Source organism: Eumetopias jubatus, unplaced genomic scaffold (assembly GCF_037043125.1).
Source record: "Eumetopias jubatus isolate StellerSeaLion01/CBP00866 unplaced genomic scaffold, mEumJub1_p1.0 scaffold_4, whole genome shotgun sequence".
Lineage (NCBI taxonomy): Eukaryota > Metazoa > Chordata > Mammalia > Carnivora > Otariidae > Eumetopias > Eumetopias jubatus.
The window spans coordinates 93,834,948-93,852,654 of NW_028274810.1; the positions used below are offsets into that span (position 1 = coordinate 93,834,948).

Consider the following 17,707-nt stretch of genomic DNA (forward strand, 5'->3'; position numbering starts at 1 on the left):
TTTTTGGATAATTATTCAGATAGATGGGGCAGAAGAGACAAATCTCCTGTACAGAAGAATTCCAAATAATTTTTGAAGATACTCCCCCATCAAGAACAGAGCAGAGCTTCCTGTCCCTTAAGGGTGGGCAGCACATGGAGACTCTTTCTAAAGGACAGAACATGGGAGGAGGGAAAAGAGGGTCATGTTACTGCAGAGAGTGTGACAAATGCTGCCTCAGCCAGGGGATCAAGGTCAAAGCTAACAGTTGATAAGTCATGTACCCTTGTTACGATGTGATGAGAGGTGCAATGTTCTTCCGTGGTCTTTCTCCCAGAATCCCAGTCGAGTAACTCATAACCCATGAGAAAAAACATTAGCCAAAACCAAACCGAAGGACAGTCTACATAATACCTGACCAGGACTCCTCAAAACTGTCAAGATCATCAAAAACAAGGAGAGTCTGGGAAACCATCACCACCAAGAGGAGCCTCGGGAGATAGGACCTCTAAAAGGAATGTGGTATCTTGGATGGAATCCAAGGATAGAAATGGAATCCAGGGACAGAAAAAGGACATTGGGCAAAAATTTAGGAAATCTGAATAAAGTATAGACTTTAGTTAATGATCATGTGTCTGTAGTGGTTCCTTAGTTGTGACAAATGGATCACATTTACCTAAGATGTTAACAACCAGAGACACTGGGTGTGTGGTCTATCATGTTGCAACTCTTCTGTGCACCTAGAACTCTTCTGAAAGAAAAGATTTATTAGCAAAAGAAACAAAACAGAACCCTCTGAGGGCTTCTTACTGGGCTGAGGATAAAACCCAAATTCCTTATCCTCGTGGACCATTGACATTCTCCTGCATGACCTGGCTGGTCCCCACCTCCCACCACCTTTCTGGTCTTTCTGATTCTCTCTTGGGCAGGGACACAGGGGCTTTCCTCCTGCATCCCCTTCTCCCAGAATGCTCCTCTGGTGAGTGCTCGCCCTCTCTCTCTGCCTCCCCCCTTCTTCCCTCTCTGTCCCTCCCCAATCTCTCTCTCTCTCTCTCTGCCTCCCACCCTCCCTCTCCCCTCCTCTTTCTCTCCCTGCTCCTTCCTATCCTCCGGTCAAATCCTTCTCATCTTTCATATCACGGCTTAAATGCCACCTCCCCCAAGAAGCCACCTTGAGAACTATGACATATATCCCCCATCTCTCTCTATATCATACTACATTTGTTTCCTGCACTGCGCTTATGCCAGTCTGCCATTATTTTATGTAGCTACTCACCTGTGTACTTCCGGCTTCCCCAGGAGAACGTGCCCAACCCACTCACAGTCATAACCTAGTGCCTTGCAGGGAGCAGGAGTTTAATAAACACTGATGAGTGAAGGCAGAACTCACGGTTGTCCGTCTGTGCTGACTTGCTGGTCTTGTCATTCTGTGCCCTGACGTCCCTGCATTCTGGAAGGGAGACCTTCCTTTACCCGCCCCTACCCCTGGTCTTCCAACCTTCCCATACTCCTGGTCCTCCTCCCCCGTGTACCTGCAGCTTCAGGCCGCTGAAACACAGCCCTGTCCAAGGTGTGCACACCCCACGGAGATCATTACTAGGCAATTAGTGCGACTCCATTGCGCATACTGTAAGTGCCCATCATTGCATAATTAGGACCCATAATCAAACTCAATCATTAACATGTTTTATACCTTGGCCTTTTCCCAACTATATTTTTGTTAAAGCCCCAAAAGTAATTTAGTGTGAGGATGGAGGAAGTTTATAGAGAACAGAGAAAACTTTCTCCCCTTTGTCTTTCTCCATGGTAATGAGGAGGGAATGCCTGGCATCTTTGAGAAAGAGGCCATTGATTCTTTAGCCCCAAAGGATCCCGCTGAGCCCGGCTCTGTGCTGTTTGCTGCATTTTCCAGAATGAATGAAAACCAGTGTGTCTTTGTGCTTAAGGCACATTCCCAATTATCTGTGCTGATGGAGCGGAGAACTTCCTCATCCTTGTAAGGGATATTTTCCAAAGTTAAAGGCAACTTTTACTTCTGGGGGCTGGGGGCGAGGGGAGAGGGGAATGGGGAGTTGGTGTTTAGCGGGTACAGAGCTTCAGTTGGGAGGATGAGCAGGTTCGGGAGATGGATGGTAGTGATGGTTGCATAACAAAGCAAATGTACTTACTGCCTCTGAACTGAACACTTAAAAGCGGTTGAAATGGTAAATTTTATGTTGTGTATATGTACCACAATAAAAAGAAACCCAGTGATCTATCTTACTGGAAAGTAGTCACAATATTCTGATAGGAGAAAAGGGGGATTATGCAGCAAGAACAGAGTAAGATGTCCTTTTTTTTAATTTTAAAATTATGGATAATAAATAAGAGGCTGGAATAAAAAAGTCAAAGCAATAATTGATTATTTCTGAGTGGGAGTGATTTCTACTGTCTTCTTTGGGCTTCTCTGTATTTGTCCGGTTGGATATTCTACAATAAATGTTTGTGTATCCTTTGCAGTCAGATAAAGCTGGACACACGGCATCGTGAATGTATTTAATGCCACTGAGTCGTATACTTTAAAGTGGCTATGATGGTCAATTTTGTGTTATGTATATTTTAACACATAAAAAATGTGTTTAAAAAGGCAAAGACAACTTGTACTAAAGACATTACCTACCTGGGGTTTCTTGGGGTTGATCTTGCCCTAACTTGCCATCAGCCCTCTGCCCCACCCCACGGCTTGGTGCAGGGGAGAGAGACCAGGCTTGGGAGGTGAAATTGAGTAGCCAAAAGATACGAGGCATGGGGTTAAATGTTTTTAGGTACAATCCAAGATTTTGGCTCCTTCAGATCAAATGAGAAGCATTCTATAACAGGAAGCTTTTTTTTTTTTTTTTTTGAGAGTTCACTCAGAATTTTTGATGATTCAAATTGAGGCCAGGTTAAATCTAACCCTCATATTTTCTACAAAGCAAAGATTGTTGACTGTGGTAGCATAAACATGATTGCAGGAAAAACAATCACGAATCTTCGGAGGATAAAGTGTTTTCAGGAACACAAAGATACCACATCGCTTTGACACTCACTACAAATAAAGATGCATTATATGTGTGTGATGTTTTTAACCTTCTAAAGTGTCTTTGTGGTTTTTATTTATTGTGCTATCAGGCAAATCATGTGAAAGTTGCTTTTCTATTAAGATGGGAGATGCCAGAGTCCATTTGTATGCTGCCTGGAACTACCCAGCCGATAGGGGCAGGTGGTCCATGCCAGAGCCGGGCCGTCTCTGGTGTGAAGTCCTAAAGAAGGTGAGAGTGGATGGGTTTTAGGCGAAAGGAGGCCCTGTCCCCTCTACAGTCTCTAGACAGAAGGAGGAGCAGGTGGGAGGATAGGCAGGGAGGATTGAAGTGACTTTGTTAAAGCGAAAACCTGAGGCTGTTAACCACTGAGGGTCGAGGGAGCTGGGGTATTTATACACCAACTCCTGACAGTTAGGCTCCTCCAAGGGGCACTAGCATGGACACTGGAAGGCTCCTGGGCAGCGTGCAGGTGTTGACAATTGCAGCAGAGCAGGTGTGCTCAGCACTGTAAGGACTGAAGGACTCTCTGTGCCCCAATATTGCATGCCAACATGAGGGGGGTGTTTGAGGAGAGGGCAGAAGGCATAAAACAGTCTCCCTTGGAGACAGGAGAGCAATCCAGCCAGGCGTCCCAAACTCCCCATGGCAGTACTTGATGGTACATTTTGAATACGGACATAGCTCAGCTGCACCGGCCTCTGAGCCATGCTGTGTGGCTGCCCTGTGCCCGCATGCATGACAGAGGCAGACAAGACCTCCTTGCTGCCCCCGGAGAACTCACGGGGGCCAGCAGACCTATTGGCTGAGGAGTGAGATGTGGGGGGCTTATGTGTGCAGTGTGGAGTGTCCTGATGGACGAGTGGGCCATGTCGGTGGTGGGAAGCTGATACCACACTTTCAAGACCTTGAAGGATGAGTACTGACATCACAGATGTGAGATCTCTCTGAGCCTCGCTTATTTCATCTGTGAAATGGGACGATGGTAGATTTGAAATCTCTGTATAAACTTCTCAGTGAATGCAAGTGTTGGGTAATGTGATGAGCCGGGCCATGGCTTTTGGCAAGTGGTCTCATGATTTTGGATTGCCAACCCTCACCCCCAGGGGCCAAACTCATGCCAGGATGCTGGAGGGCACCTTCAAAATCCCCAGCAGGGGGTCCAAGCAGCCTGGAAGCGGGCAGCCTCATGGAGAGGTCCTTGCCACTCTTATCCTTTCTTTGGTAAAGTATCACTGAGCTTCTGCCCTTGTTCATGCACCTGTACGAACAAGACCCAGTGAGCAGGGTAGGCAAGGCTTCTGACCCCAGTGTTCTGGTGGGAGGGTGCTGCAGGGGGGCAGGAAGCAAAGGTCTCCCTGTTTTCCTAACTGATTCATCTCCCGACAACTCTGGAGCAACCTGGGGTTTCATGGGCTCTATCACTCATTGGCTATGCAACAGTGGGCAGGTTACCTAACCCCTCTGTACCTCAGCTTTCTCATCTGTGAAATGGTAAAGTATCGAACACACAGGGATGTTTTTAGAATTAAAGAATTCCTGGCAGTCAGGTGCTTAGAGCATGTCCTGGCCCTCAGTAGGTATTAGTGGCTATTTTTCAAGGAGCTGATCTGATTGTTCAGAGCCATTCCCCTACAGACCTTGCCTGGGTCCTGGTGGAGACCCAGCCCTTCTGGGAATGACAGAGGGCTGAGTACCAAGCTCCATGGCCAGGCCCCCAGGAGGAACCCCAGTGCCCTGTTTTTGGCTAGACAGAGTGTGGCTGAATGATGAGCGTGGGATTTGGAGTAAGGCAGACCTGGGGTGGCATCTCAGCCTCTCCACCTTGTAGCTACGTGATCCTACGTGATCACTTTCTTGAATCCTAGTTTCCTCAAGCATAACGTGGTGGTGATCGTGATGCAGCATGGGACTGTTGTGTCACCCACTTCCTGCTGAGTTGCAAACCCCAAATGTAGTGGCTTAAAAGCACAACCCTCTACTTTGCTCATGAGTCAGTGGATGGGCACTTTGGGCTGGGGTTCAGTCAGGTGCCTGCTGGTCTTGCCTGGGCTCGTTCAGGCACTTGGGGCCAGCCGTTGACTGTGGGAACTGGTAATAGGGCCATGCGTCTCATCATCCAGCAGGCTATCCTGGGCTTGCTCTCGTGGTGATGGTCACAGGGTTTCTAAGAGCCACAAGACAGTAAATCCAATGCCCAAGCTATTTGGAGAAAGTCCCATGGCCAGATCCAAGGGGTGGAGGAATTGATGGAAGGGGAGAATTTGACCAGTTTTACCACCTATTGGGTTGTTTTGAGGGTAAAACGAGATCATATGAGTATAGCGCCTATTAGCATTGTGAATACTCAATAAATGTATTGACAGAGATCAGGTTTCTCTCTTTTGCCTTTTTTAAAAAGTATACTCTACACCCAACATGGGGCTTGAACTCACTCCCCCAAAACCAAGAGTTGCATGCTCTTCCAACTGAGCCAGCCAGGCGCCCCCTCTCCCTTCTAGTTTTTTAGTGACTTTTAATTTTTGTGAAATGTCTTGTCTTTGTTTCCTTCCCTATGTCATGAGCATAATCACTTTCAGGCAGTGATGTCCCCGCAAGGGTTCGATGAGGGAGGGAAGGATGGTACAGGGACGCTGGTGGTGTTAATATCCTATTACCTATGTGAGAGCCGCCTCCGCCATCTCTCGGCACACCAAGAGGCAAGCCAGACTTGATCGCATTTTCATTTTTGTTCATATTTTGACCCACATCCCACTTTCCACAAGAGCTGTCTGTAGAGACTGCCCTCGAGCAGTCCTTTCTTCTGGCTGTTTGAGCCTCCCGCCTAATCTCCCCTTTCCCGAGGGCACCTCCTCCCTTGTGTTCTGTCCCCTTCCTCTGCCCGAGCCTCACCCCTCACGTCTGTCTGCCTCAGAGGCTCCTGCCAGCTGGAGCCACGGCTTTAGGGGATCACAGGGCAGCCCTGGGGCCACAAGGCTCTTCCAGGCAAGGATGACAAAGGCCGGAATGAGGGGCACCTGTCATGACTCTAAATATCTGCAGGCCAGACACGGCGCACAGTGCTCCAGTAGCTCCCAGCGACCCTCACCCCCATCTGTAAAAGAAAGGAGCCTGCTCCCCCTTGCACCTTCTCAAGGTTTCCAGGGAGCTCTGAGCAGCTCCTAAAGCTTCTCCTCACTGTCCAACATGCTGGGAAAAGGCTTAACGCTCTGAGGCTGCGGAGGCTCCAATCAGTAAGTCACCTACTGTGGAAGGGGAGAGTACAGGCTCAGAGTCTCAAAACCCAAATGGTGTAAAATATGAATAAGGTGAGCTCCACCCCACTCCTCCCCCAAGCCCCCAAATCTTGCCAAATCAGACAGGGTTCCTGCAGCTTAAATGTTAGACAACCTTCCTCTGGATCTGGGATGCTGAGAAAGGGGAGTGGGAGTACCAGCAGACCTCCTCCCAGCTGGCCCTTGCAGAAGCCAATGGTACTTAGGAGACCTACTTTGGAGCATCCCTGGGCCCGGCGCTTTACACACATTTGCTTGTGACATCATCTTGAGGCTGGAGGTGGCAAACCCATTTTACAGATGCAGACATTGAGGATCAGAGAGTTTAAGAATATTTTCTTTGAGGGGTGCCTGGGTGGCTCAGTTGGTTAAGCATCCGACTCCTGATTTCAGCTCAGGTCTGATCTCAGGGTCGTGAGATCAAACCCCATGTGGGGCTCCATGCTCAGTGTGGAGTCTGCTTGAGACTCTCTCTCCCTCTCCCTCTGCCCCTCCCCTGCTCTAAAATAAATAAATACATCTTAAGGAAAAAAAGAGGACTGTTTTCGTTGAGTGCAAATTTCAAGGATAGAGCATATGTGATCAGTGTGAGTGGGGGAGGGTTTGGGAGTGGCCCAGGGGATGGCTGATGCCAAGTCCTTGGCCCCAGGGCTTCATGATAAGGGAATGGAAATGTAGAGAGTGGGCAGGCCAGGTTCAAGAGTGTTTTGAAGGGAACTGAGAGTCTTTGAACTTTGGCATGAAGGTGAGTGTCCTTGAACATTGTGAGCCTCAGTTTTGTCCCCTGTAAAATGGGGTTGTTGTCAGGATCAGTGAAGTGATGTGTAGAAAGCATCTAGTCCAGTGCTTGGTCTACACCAAACAGGGGCTCTATACACATGGCCTGTCCCTTACATCCTGGCTCCAGCAACGCCACAGGGCACCTGGGACAGCCCCGTTGGGCAGCCTTGCCTTCCTGTGCCCTGTGCCCCATGCCCTGCGCTCAGAGTGGGGCTGGGCCCCAGCCCTAGGCAGATGCTGTGGTTTCTAGGCTTGCTTCAGCAACCCTGTATTCCAGACAAGCCCTAGACGGGACTTCTCTTGTAAATATTGATGGAGGCCCCAGACAGAGAGGAACAGGAAAACAAAAAACGGTTTATTTGTGATGGAAAAAGAAACCAACAGGGGGGAAAACAAATCTACAGGCCCGACAGGACGGGGGACTGTTTAAATAAACCGTGGTACAGCCACTCAGTGGAACATTGTGCACCTATTGAAATGATGTTTACCGAGGGTTTGTAGCAACACGGAAAATGCGTATTCTAAAAAGCTAAGTGAAAAAAGGAAGCAGCTGAATTGTGCATTCAGCATAATCACACGTTGGCCAAAATCAAGCCAAAGAAAAGGATGCACAGGCTGGAGGAACGTGCACCGCAGAGGGGTTGTCTTTGGGTGGTGAAAAGGGGGAGTTTTTTTGTACTTTTGTATTTTCCAATTTTCTTTCCTACAAACCTGTGGTTGGCCTCACGTGGAAAGCAACCCAAGCTGAAGAGTTGGTTTTTAATTTTGTTTTAAAGAAGAAATTCTTCACGGGGAAGCAGGACAGATGACCCAGGGAGAGGCCAAGGGACACACAGTCCTCCGTGAGGCTGAGGGCTCGAGGTGGCCGGGCAAGGCTATCCCACAAGGTCAAGTGGAAATCCTAGACTCTGACCCCTGTGGAGGATCACGGGCAGGCTGACACCCAGACACACACTCAGGCACGGCGGTGGTGCGCGATCTGGACTCTCCCCTTAAATGCGTGCACTCTGCTTCTCTCCAGGGGATGTAGCTTACTGTCCTGCAAGGAGCCTCTTTCCTAAACGCTCCCTTACGTGAGTGGCTAGAGCACGACAGCTGGGTTCCTGTCCTCTTCACTCTGAGGTGTAGCTCCTTGCAGGCAGCCCTGCCTTCCCCGGCAGGGGTGACGAAGCCCCCGCTGGTGGCAGGGCCAGCCTTCCTGTGCCCTGAGCCAGCCCTGATCCATGCATTTCCCGGATTTCCATCCCGGGCTCTGCTCACTGTCTCTTTATCAGGGAGGCTGATCACACGATACTTCTTTGCCTCCTCTGCCTTCCTTGTACGTATGCAGCGTGGGTTCCATTCATCTGTTTACGGGTTTGTTTATAGAAATTGCCCGTTGTCCTCCAGCAGAACGTGCGCTCTGTTAGGGCAGGGACCTGCTGCGTTCCCAGCACCCGGAACAGTGCCCAGCCTAAACGTTCTATGAATGAATCCAGGTGGTCTTTGCAGGCTCCCTGAACTGCCTTGCTCTACCATGATGGTCCTGAGCACTCACTTCCCTAAGGCTAGCTCTAGACCCAGGCCGGTGATGAGAAACACACCAGCTCTCATCTATCAGTGGTGACTGCCTAGGGCCCGGTGTTCTGGGTTCTGAGGCTTAATGGGAAAAGATAAGGCGATCAATGAGTGATGTCTGCACAGGACCCCAGGGATGTAGATGAGATGGGCCCCGTACTACCCTCTCAGCCCTCCCTTCATCATGAAGAGCACACCCACCATCAGTGGGTCAGGAACAAACGCTGCGGTTTCCCTGGTCCTGACCATGGGACCATGCCCCAGGCAACGGGGCTCTGACAAGTTTTCTGGAGTGATCTCTAGGTCACCCTGGGCTTGGAGCCCTCCCCCAAGGCCTCCCTGCTTGGTTGTGGTCTAGTCCATTGCCTGGCTATTTGCTGGAGGCTTGCCCTTGGGGGCTGGATCTGGCTTCATCAGCCCCCAGCTCCCAGATGGGGTTCACCTTCCAAGCAACCCCCAGCCTGGCATCATGATGCCCATGCTGCCTCTCAGTCATGTTGCTGAGTTACCCCCACTTCCCCACCAAGGGTCCCTTGGAGGCTCATGTCTGAGTGTTGGCTCTGAGCTTGAGCACGGCCCTGGCAGGGGATGGGGGTGGGTCACCAGGCTCCAACTTAGGAATCAACTAGGCAGCCTCACCCTCCAGGCCCTAGAATGGGGACGGTGGCTTTGAGGGGCCCAATGTAAGTTCTCATCTCCATCCTGTTATTTCTTGTTCTAATCGTGCATTTTCCAGGAAGACCCTGGCTCAGCCCCAGCAGCTGCAGTGAACACAAGCTCCTGTCCAGATCCCCAAGGGAATTTGGGAAGGACTTTCTTCAGGTGTTCTCATTTCTCTGGCAGAGAAGGCCATGAACTGTCCTTCCCATTTCGAGGTAGGAACGCTGAAATCCAAAGCATCCTTAGCTCCCCGCGTGTCAGGCCTGCCCTGGTGCACCCGCATCTCTACTTCTCTCCTCCAGGCTGCCTGTCACTTTAGAAGTGGTCCCAGCTGCCCTGGCTTCCGGCTGACACCGGGAACATCACTGCCCTTCTATCCGTGTATGCGTCCTCCTCAGCGAGACAACAGGGCTTCGGCAATAGATCGGTCCGGTCTCTCTCCCTCCCCTCCAGGAAGAATGGGCAACATCCTGAGGTTGGGGGGGGTCTCTGCCCTTTCCAAATTTACCAACTCTGATGTGAGAGCTGGTCCCAGTGTCCTGTGTGATTTTCCAGTTAATCAGCTCCGTCATGAACCTGCCCCTCCCTCCTCTCCTGTCTGACAGGGCAGACCAGGTGACCACAGGGCACAGGGAGGAGAAATTATGCCAACATCTCTCAGCAGACCGGGAGGGGTGCCTGGCAGTGTCTGCCCTGCCCTGCTCCCCGAGGTGAGGGCTGTGTTGTTCGGACGGCTGCTGTATCGTGCAGGCTCTGAGCTCTGGGGAGGGAGTCAGTGGTCAGTTAGCAATGGGCCCAAGCGGGGGAGCCCAGGAGGACGGGCGCCCGACAGATCGCACCTACTCTCTCTCCTGAGACCTCAGATGCGGGATCACTGGGGCTCTTCTTTGTGGACCACTACAGGATGTATGTTTTCAAATGGCCGCTAATTGGAGCCTTCTCCTCCTAGTATACTAGAATTCTAGGTAATGAGAACAAGTGAAGTGGGTAATGGTCAATTTGCTCTGCAGGCAAGAGTCCCATTGGCAGCACCAACGGTCACTGATCTACTTCTCCAACCATCTCTCCTCTGGCCAGGCCCCTGGGGGCTCCCCAGGGCTCTTGGCACGGCCGGAACCACCTCCTTTTGTGTCCCTGGTGCTTCTGGGAACCCTGGAGGTAAAGGCTCAGTGGCCAGTGTTTAGGAAGCGGCCCTGGTGGCCTATAGAGAGCTGGCCCACCTCCGGTGGGGTCGGCTTGAGGGGTTATTGTGGGTCAACCGGCACTGGGAACTGTGGTTGGGATGAGGCTGTGCGCCTGAACTTTGGCGGGACCCTGACATCCTTTCCACCAAGAATTCAGATTTGAAGCAAGGTGGCACTCATCCCTGCACACGTGCGTGGCTGCCCTCAGCCTCGGAGCACCGGTCCCTGGTTCTATCTCTGCATCCCACTGACAGCAAAGACACATCCGAGGGCCCCGGTCAGCGGGGGAGGTAAGGTTAGAATTCATCTCTTGCTGGCCAAATGCCTGAACTGCCTGCTCTCCTAGAAATGGCTCACGGAGTGACGGGCAGGGGGTGCCTTTTGCTTCCCAGTTTTGCAGGACAAGTCCGGCAGAGTGGGTAGCTAGACCCTGGTCTGAGGCACATCAGGGATGGGCAGGGTCAGCTCGGTGGGCAGGAGGGTGCCCTGCGGGGAGGGGAAGCTCCGCAGCTCCTGGGGCACAAACCTGGGCGAGATGTGGTCAGCCAGGAAGCAGAGTGTGCGCCGGCGCCCCACGCAGTAGATGAGGTCCCCCACCACAGCGCACTGGAAGGCGTCGGGGTACGGTGTCCGGTACGTGGCGCACTCATACCAGAGGCGGGTGCTGGCGCTGCAGCGGTACACGCTGATGCCCAGGCTGCGATTGAGATCAAACCGGTAGAGAAAGCCGTTGACCGCCACCATCTCGGCCGTGCGGTCCTTGCCGCCCCCCGTGGGGCCGGCCTGCCAGCGCTGCTCCCGGACGGAGAATCGGAGTAGCAAGTAGCGCAGGGTGCCACCCGTGACGAAGATCTCACCAGCGCATGCCGTGGCCATGTGTGCCAGGGCGAACGTGTCGCTGGGGAGCGGTGGGACGAAGGTCCAGCGGTCCAGGCGGGGGTCATAGCATTCCACCGTGTTCAGACACTCGCCCCCGATGGCGTACAGGTGGCCATCCAGGGCCACCAGCCGGCAGTGCGGCCGGGGCTGGTTCAGCGGGCACACCTCGCTCCAGATCCCCGTCAGCAGGTTGTAGCAGAAGACGCGGTTGGAGGGCTGGCACCCAGACCCCTGGCAGCCAGACACCACGAAGAGGTAGTTGAAGAGACTGCAGAGGGCACAGCCTCGGGACACAGCCTCGGGGGGCAGACCGACCAGCGGGTGCCAGGCGTCCCGCTCCTCATCATAGCAACAGAGGCGGCCGGAGCCCTCCTGAGGGCACACATCGGCCACCACCAGGTGCTTGCGGCCCCGCAGCCGGCGCCGGAGGATCAGCTCCCGCTCAGTCCCGCTCAGGCACCCATAGACATCTGGGCTGCGCAGCACCTGAAGATAGTTGTCACTCATCACCTTGTAGGCTGCCTCCTGCAGCTCCTCCAGCTTCTGCCTCTTGGCCAAGGTCAGTACCTGGCAGCAGTTGCCCAGATCCAGGTGGAAGCCTGGGGCAGAGCCAGGGGCCGGTGGGAGGTGGACGAAATTGGTCCCCGGCACCAGCTGCATGTGGGGCTCCCCGCTGCTTCCGGCGGAGCTGGCCCCGAGAGGAGCCCTGGGGAGGGGGCGGCCAGGCAGGGCACTCCCGTCTGGGCAGGATGGAGTGGGGGCCCCAAAGCCATCGAGCTGCAGCTGGAGCTCTGGGTTCTCCAGGATCTGGAGGAGGCTGTCCTTCCTGCTGAAGCCTTGCGTGGAGGGCGACAGCACAGGCTGGGGGCAGGTGGGTGTCTCGGTTCCACCTTCCTGGTCAGCGGCTTGGCCTCCTGAAGCTGCCCCTGTTCCCAGGGGGCCTGGTGGTGGCACGGGGGCTGGACACTCAGCCAGGGCAGCTGTTCTGGGGGCCAGCCTGCCCTTGGAGGTGGCTCGGGAGGTGGATTCCACATAGTAATCGTACACCTTGCCCTTCAGCCTGGGCCCGGCCCCCTCCCCCTTGTCCTGTAGGAAATTCTCCTCCACACAAACCCGGGCCACCGAAGAGTAGATGTAGGAGGTGCTGGAAGCTCCCTCCTGCTGAGGCAGGGTCAGGCCCATGTCCATGGTGGCCTGGAGGGCCATGGCCTCTTCCCTGTGGACCCCCGTCACGCGGGTGAAGACCCAGCTCTTGCTCACGTCGCTCTTGCCTTCCACGTGGGCCATCCAGTTGGTGGGAGCGGCCTCCTGCTCCAGGGGCCCTGGCTGCCCTGGGGGACCACTGTCCGGCCACAGGGCAGGCTCGCCGCCCTCACTGCAGCCGGCTGCTGTGGCGAGGCCAGCGCGGGAGCTCTGGGACTCGCTGCCCAAATGGAGGTGGTGGGGCCGCTCGGGCGTAGGGCCAGCAGCTGTCCCGGCTTCCCAGCCACTGCAGCCAGGAGGCGCCAGCTCAGAGTCTGGGTGCCGCCCACCCCCTTCCTCACCAGCGCCTTTCTCCGCGGGCTCCCGAGCCACTTGGGCTTCTGAGTCTTCGGGAGAGCGTCCTGTTGCCAGGACTTGGGAGTCTCCCTGATTCTCCCAGCCACGGCCTGGCACCTCTCTGGTCTCCTTGCTTACCCTCCGGCGTCTCAGCGCCCAGTGCGGCGCCCCGGGGGCAGCCCCCTGGACCGCAGGCTGCCCGGAGTCCTCGGCCTCCTCATTGGCCTCAGCCTTGGCGTTCCTGCCCCACCGTGGGGCCTGGCCAGGCCTCGACTTGTACAGCCTGTAGGCCACGGTCACCAGGAGCAGGGCAGCGGCGGACAGCACCACCTTGCCTGTCAGCTGCATGTCCAAATGCCAGTCCTGGGCCTCCACTCCTCCTCTTCCGGGGAGCATGCTTCCCAAAGCCGCCCTGGGACTGAAGAATGTCAAGAATCCGATTAATGATTGTCCAATAGGGGCCGATTCCTGGTTCCTGCGGAGCGGAGCTGGAGGGGGTTCTGGGCTGGCTCTGGCCAGCCAGGGGCCGGTCAGCTGGGGGAGTCGGAGCCAAGGTGACCTTGAGCTGGCAGATGGTGGCCACTGGGGCTCAGGGCCAGCAGATCTCGGCGCTGCCCTCCCCGGATCCTTCGATGCTTTTCCTGGAGGTGGGGGTGGGGGTTGTGCCCCAGGGCTGAGCTTGTGATCAGCCACCTGAACCAGCAGCTGTTGGAGGATGTTAGCAGTGTCTGGCATGCACACAAAGAGGGAGGAAGCTCTTGACCACACAGTCATCTGATTCCAGGAAATGCACGGGGTTGGTTATTATTTGTGTGTGTGTTTTATTTTCTCTTTTGCAAATCCACTGGGCTACGACTGTGGGTGTGGTGAACTGTGAGACGGGTGGAGCTGTGGCAGGTGTGGCTTGAGGGTCTCCCTGTCTGTTTCCTTCCCGATGGGTTCTGCTGGTCCGGGCGGGGAGGTCCGCAATTAGCAGCAGGGACAGCTGAGCCCCGGACTGCAGCCAAGCCACCTGACCCGGCTTTGAATGCCTCTGCCCTCCCTCTGGCCCTCCTGAGGGCAGATGGGGAAAGCACCGGGTGTTAGTGCCCAGATCAGGGAGAGACGTGGGGCACATCCTTGCCCTCGAAAACAGACAACGTCCTCTGGTGAGAGGCAAGGGAGATTCACCCGCCCCCATCTCACCAGGGATGTGGGTTCCAGATCCAGACTGACTACCTGGCTCTGCCCCTTGCCAGCTGTGTGACCTTAGGCAAGTGACTTCCCCTCTCTGTGCCTAAGTTCCTTCATCAGTAAACGGGGGATAACAGCACACGCACCTCATAAGGTTGTGGTTGGTGTGCGTACAGCCCACAGTGCTGAGCTCCACCTTGTGAAAGCTCACAAAATATCAGCCACTCTTCTTCCTCTCCTCTTCCTCCTCCTCCTCCTCCTCGGGGTCATTATCATGCATATGAATTGTCACCAGCTGGACCTGAAGCACAGATTCAATTCTGCCCCTCCCCGGACCAAGGTCCTCCCAGGGCACCCAGAGTTCAGGGCAGGGCTGCCTTTGGGGCCAGCAGGTAAAGTGGCTGACGTGCCCGGCAGGCAGGTCCAGCACTGCCTGATCCCCCTGTGTTGGAGACTCTGATCCCTTGGCCTGAATGGGGCCGAGCACAGCGGGGGCAACTACCAGCATGTTCTGTGCCTTTCCAGGGGTAGGATGGAGGGGGGCACTCTGGATGAATCTCATCTGATGCCCACCATCCCGTTCAGGAGAGATGCAATTGCCACCTCCTATTTTATGGCAGCTCCAAGCTTATGTCAGTTGGCTTGTAACTGGGGACTTGTATCCCTGTTTCCAGAGTCCAGAGTTTTGCAGACCTGACTTCACCTACCAGGTATATGGTTCCCCGGGAGACAGCCTTCTACAGCTTGTTCCGGGGGCGACCGGCAGCGGGGTCCCCCGTTTTCTTTCCCTCATGGTCAAGATAGTGATTCTGAAGATAACAGGCACCGGAGCCCTGGGGTGCTTGGCAGAAATGCACATTTCCAAGCTCTGCTGAAAGTCTGAAGAAGACTTTCTTTTTTTTTTAGTTTTTTCTCTCTATTTTTTTTATTATGTTATTTTAATCACCATACATTACATCATTAGTTTTTGATGTAGTGTTCCATGATTCATTGTTTGCCTATAACACCCAGTGCTCCATGCAGAACGTGCCCTCTTTAATACCCATCACCGGGCTAACGCATCCCCCCACCCCCTCCCCTCTAGAACCCTCGGTTTGTTTTTCAGAGTCCATCGTCTCTCATGGTTCGCCTCCCCCTCCGATTTCCCCCCCTTCATTCTTCCCCTCTCTGCTCCTCAGACTTTCTGATTCAGTAAGTTTGCGGTATCTCCCAGGAAATCCCTGGTTTGACAATCACCTTGGAGACTTCCATGGGTCTAGGAATTAAAAAGTAAGTGAGCTTTGCTATTTGTCTGCTGAGAATTCCTCTTCGTGCCAAGGAGGTGGGTGAGCACCTTGTTTCATCAGGACGAATAACAGGAAATGGGGAGTGAGGTCCTGGGTACTTTGCGTAAGTAAAATCATTTCATCTTCCCGTAATCGGGGGAGGTAGATGCTGTCATAACCCTCATTCTACAGGTGAGGACACAGGCTCGGAGGGGTCCGCCAATGTCACGTAGATTGTGAATGGCGGAGTCTTGATGTATGACCAGGTCTCTCTGGCTGCATGGATCATTCCTCTTCCTCTGGGAAGAGGAGGACAAGGTATAAAGGGGTAAAGGGTAATAGAAGTGATTTGTCCAACGGCAAATCCAGGTCTTTGCGGGTCCCCCACTGGCCAAGTTACCATTTTGGTGGTAGGGGCAGCTTTGGGACTCCCACACCCTTGGAAAGGGGAAGACTTATGGCACGCCTGTTTGGTGACAATGCTGTGAACTGGCATTGTCCTCTCAGATGCCACTGAGTGAGCAGGGTGTCAGCCCCTTGGGCATGCTGCTTCCCCCCCAGTAAAGACTCCACTGCACCAGGAGTCACTTTCTTTGTGGCTCCAGTGTAAACCCTTTGAGTCAGACAATCACTCTTTCCCTTTGGAAACTTGCTCCCAGGCACTGGGTGTGGCCAAACCAGTCCCCTGGGGTGGCAGGGGCATGGTGGGGGGGGGGCGGCTGGGAGCAGAAGACACACAGTCCCAGCCCTGAGAGAACCTATATCCTGATTCATATGATGGCACATGCACCCGAGATATGATCAAGCCACAAGGGATCATGGAGGAAAAAATTAATGAGGTGATTTGTCAACAGGTGCTTATTGACAAAGTACCACGGGCCAGTGGATGGCCAGGGAGACTAGAGTGAAGGTCATCAGAAGAGAGGTCAAAAGACTATTCCAGAAAGAGGTGTTTAGCATCAAGTATTGATAAAGGAAGGAGGGGGGTGTGGATGGATTGATTGAACAAATATTCACCAGATGCTCACCATGTACCACGCCCCTTGCTGGTGCAGCGACAGTTTACAGAGACACACATGGCCCTGGCACCTTGGCAGACTGCCACCTCAGGAAGACACTGCCGAGCAGGAGGTCGGTGGGGAGTGACGATGCTCGTTGGCGAAGGTTTCCGTGGGAGAGTGCACAGGGATAGCGCAGAGCATGGATGTGGCCCGAACAGGGAAGGCCAAGAGGAGAGAAATCACAGGTCTGAGCACACGGAGGCCTGACAGACGTGACGGTGTCTGGACATCTCCAGATTGGGGCTTGGGGCAGGTGCAGGCCGTGTATGTGGGGGTGTGTGTGAGTTAGATGGCACTGATTTGACTCCTGGTGTGGCATTTCCTGTGACCTTCCCTTGTGGGAGGCCCGGAGTAACACCTGCCGAAACACCTGCCGAGACAGCCAAGGCCAGAGGAGCCCCCATTCAATGAGGCTTCCTGCTGTGCACCCTCCATTCTGCGAGACACCTGCCACAGAAAAGAGAGTTGTTACTTACAGTTCCCAAGAGGGTCCCCCATGCCACACCATGCAGGGCCTCATGGGGAGGCACTGGGGTCAGGAAAGAGGCAGATGGAGCCAGAGGACAGAATGGGAGTGTGATTGTGGTTTTCCTTTCCTTTTCTTTTTTTTTTAAAGATTTTATTTATTTGACAGAGAGAGACACAGCGAGAGAGGCAACACAAGCTTGGAGAGTGAGAGAGGGAGAAGCAGGCTTCCTGCTGAGCAGGGAGCCCGATATGGGGCTCGAACCCAGGACCCTGGGATCATGACCTGAGCCGAAGGCAGACGCTTAACGACTGAGCCGCCCAGGCGCCCCTGATTGTGGTTCTTCATGGGAAGGAGTGGGCGAGGCAAGGTGAATAGATTTAGGATCAGCTAGTTTGAATAATTTCAGGGGGCCCCAGCACTGTCTTTCTTTGTCTCCTACCTGGTCCTAGAGTCACTGGGACAGGGGAATATTGGCCCTGGTGTAGGAGAGCCCCAGGAGAGTCTGATAAAGCAGGCGGTTGTGGCTCCCCTTTGGATGGGTTCATTTGCATATGAAAGGGGGCGCTCCTGGGTGAGTCATTTGCTGCCTCTAGGAACTAGCTAATCCTGGGTGTTCGCTGTAGCCTGTCCACCATACAGAAAATCAGAGGCTATAGCTACTAGACAGTCAGAAGCCCGGAAGACAAAAGAACAAGGACTTCGGGGCCTCTAAGAGGAGGTAAGATCCCCTGCAGGGCAGTTGGGAGTGAGCTTCCAGCTCTCTCCTGAGGTCTGATCCCATCCTGCCGGTTGGTGAACGCCACACTCCCACGAGCAGGCTTCAAGCT

At 53.9% G+C, this 17,707-nt stretch overlaps 1 protein-coding gene across 1 annotated transcript; it reads right to left on the minus strand.

Moving 5' to 3' along the window:
• Positions 1-10,795: 10,795 nt before the first annotated feature.
• Positions 10,796-13,308, minus strand: KLHDC7A (kelch domain containing 7A). Its single transcript, XM_028108600.2, has one exon. The coding sequence runs from the start codon at positions 13,306-13,308 to the stop codon at positions 10,918-10,920; it is 2,391 nt and encodes a 796-aa protein (XP_027964401.2). The 3' UTR covers positions 10,796-10,917.
• Positions 13,309-17,707: the final 4,399 nt, after the last annotated feature.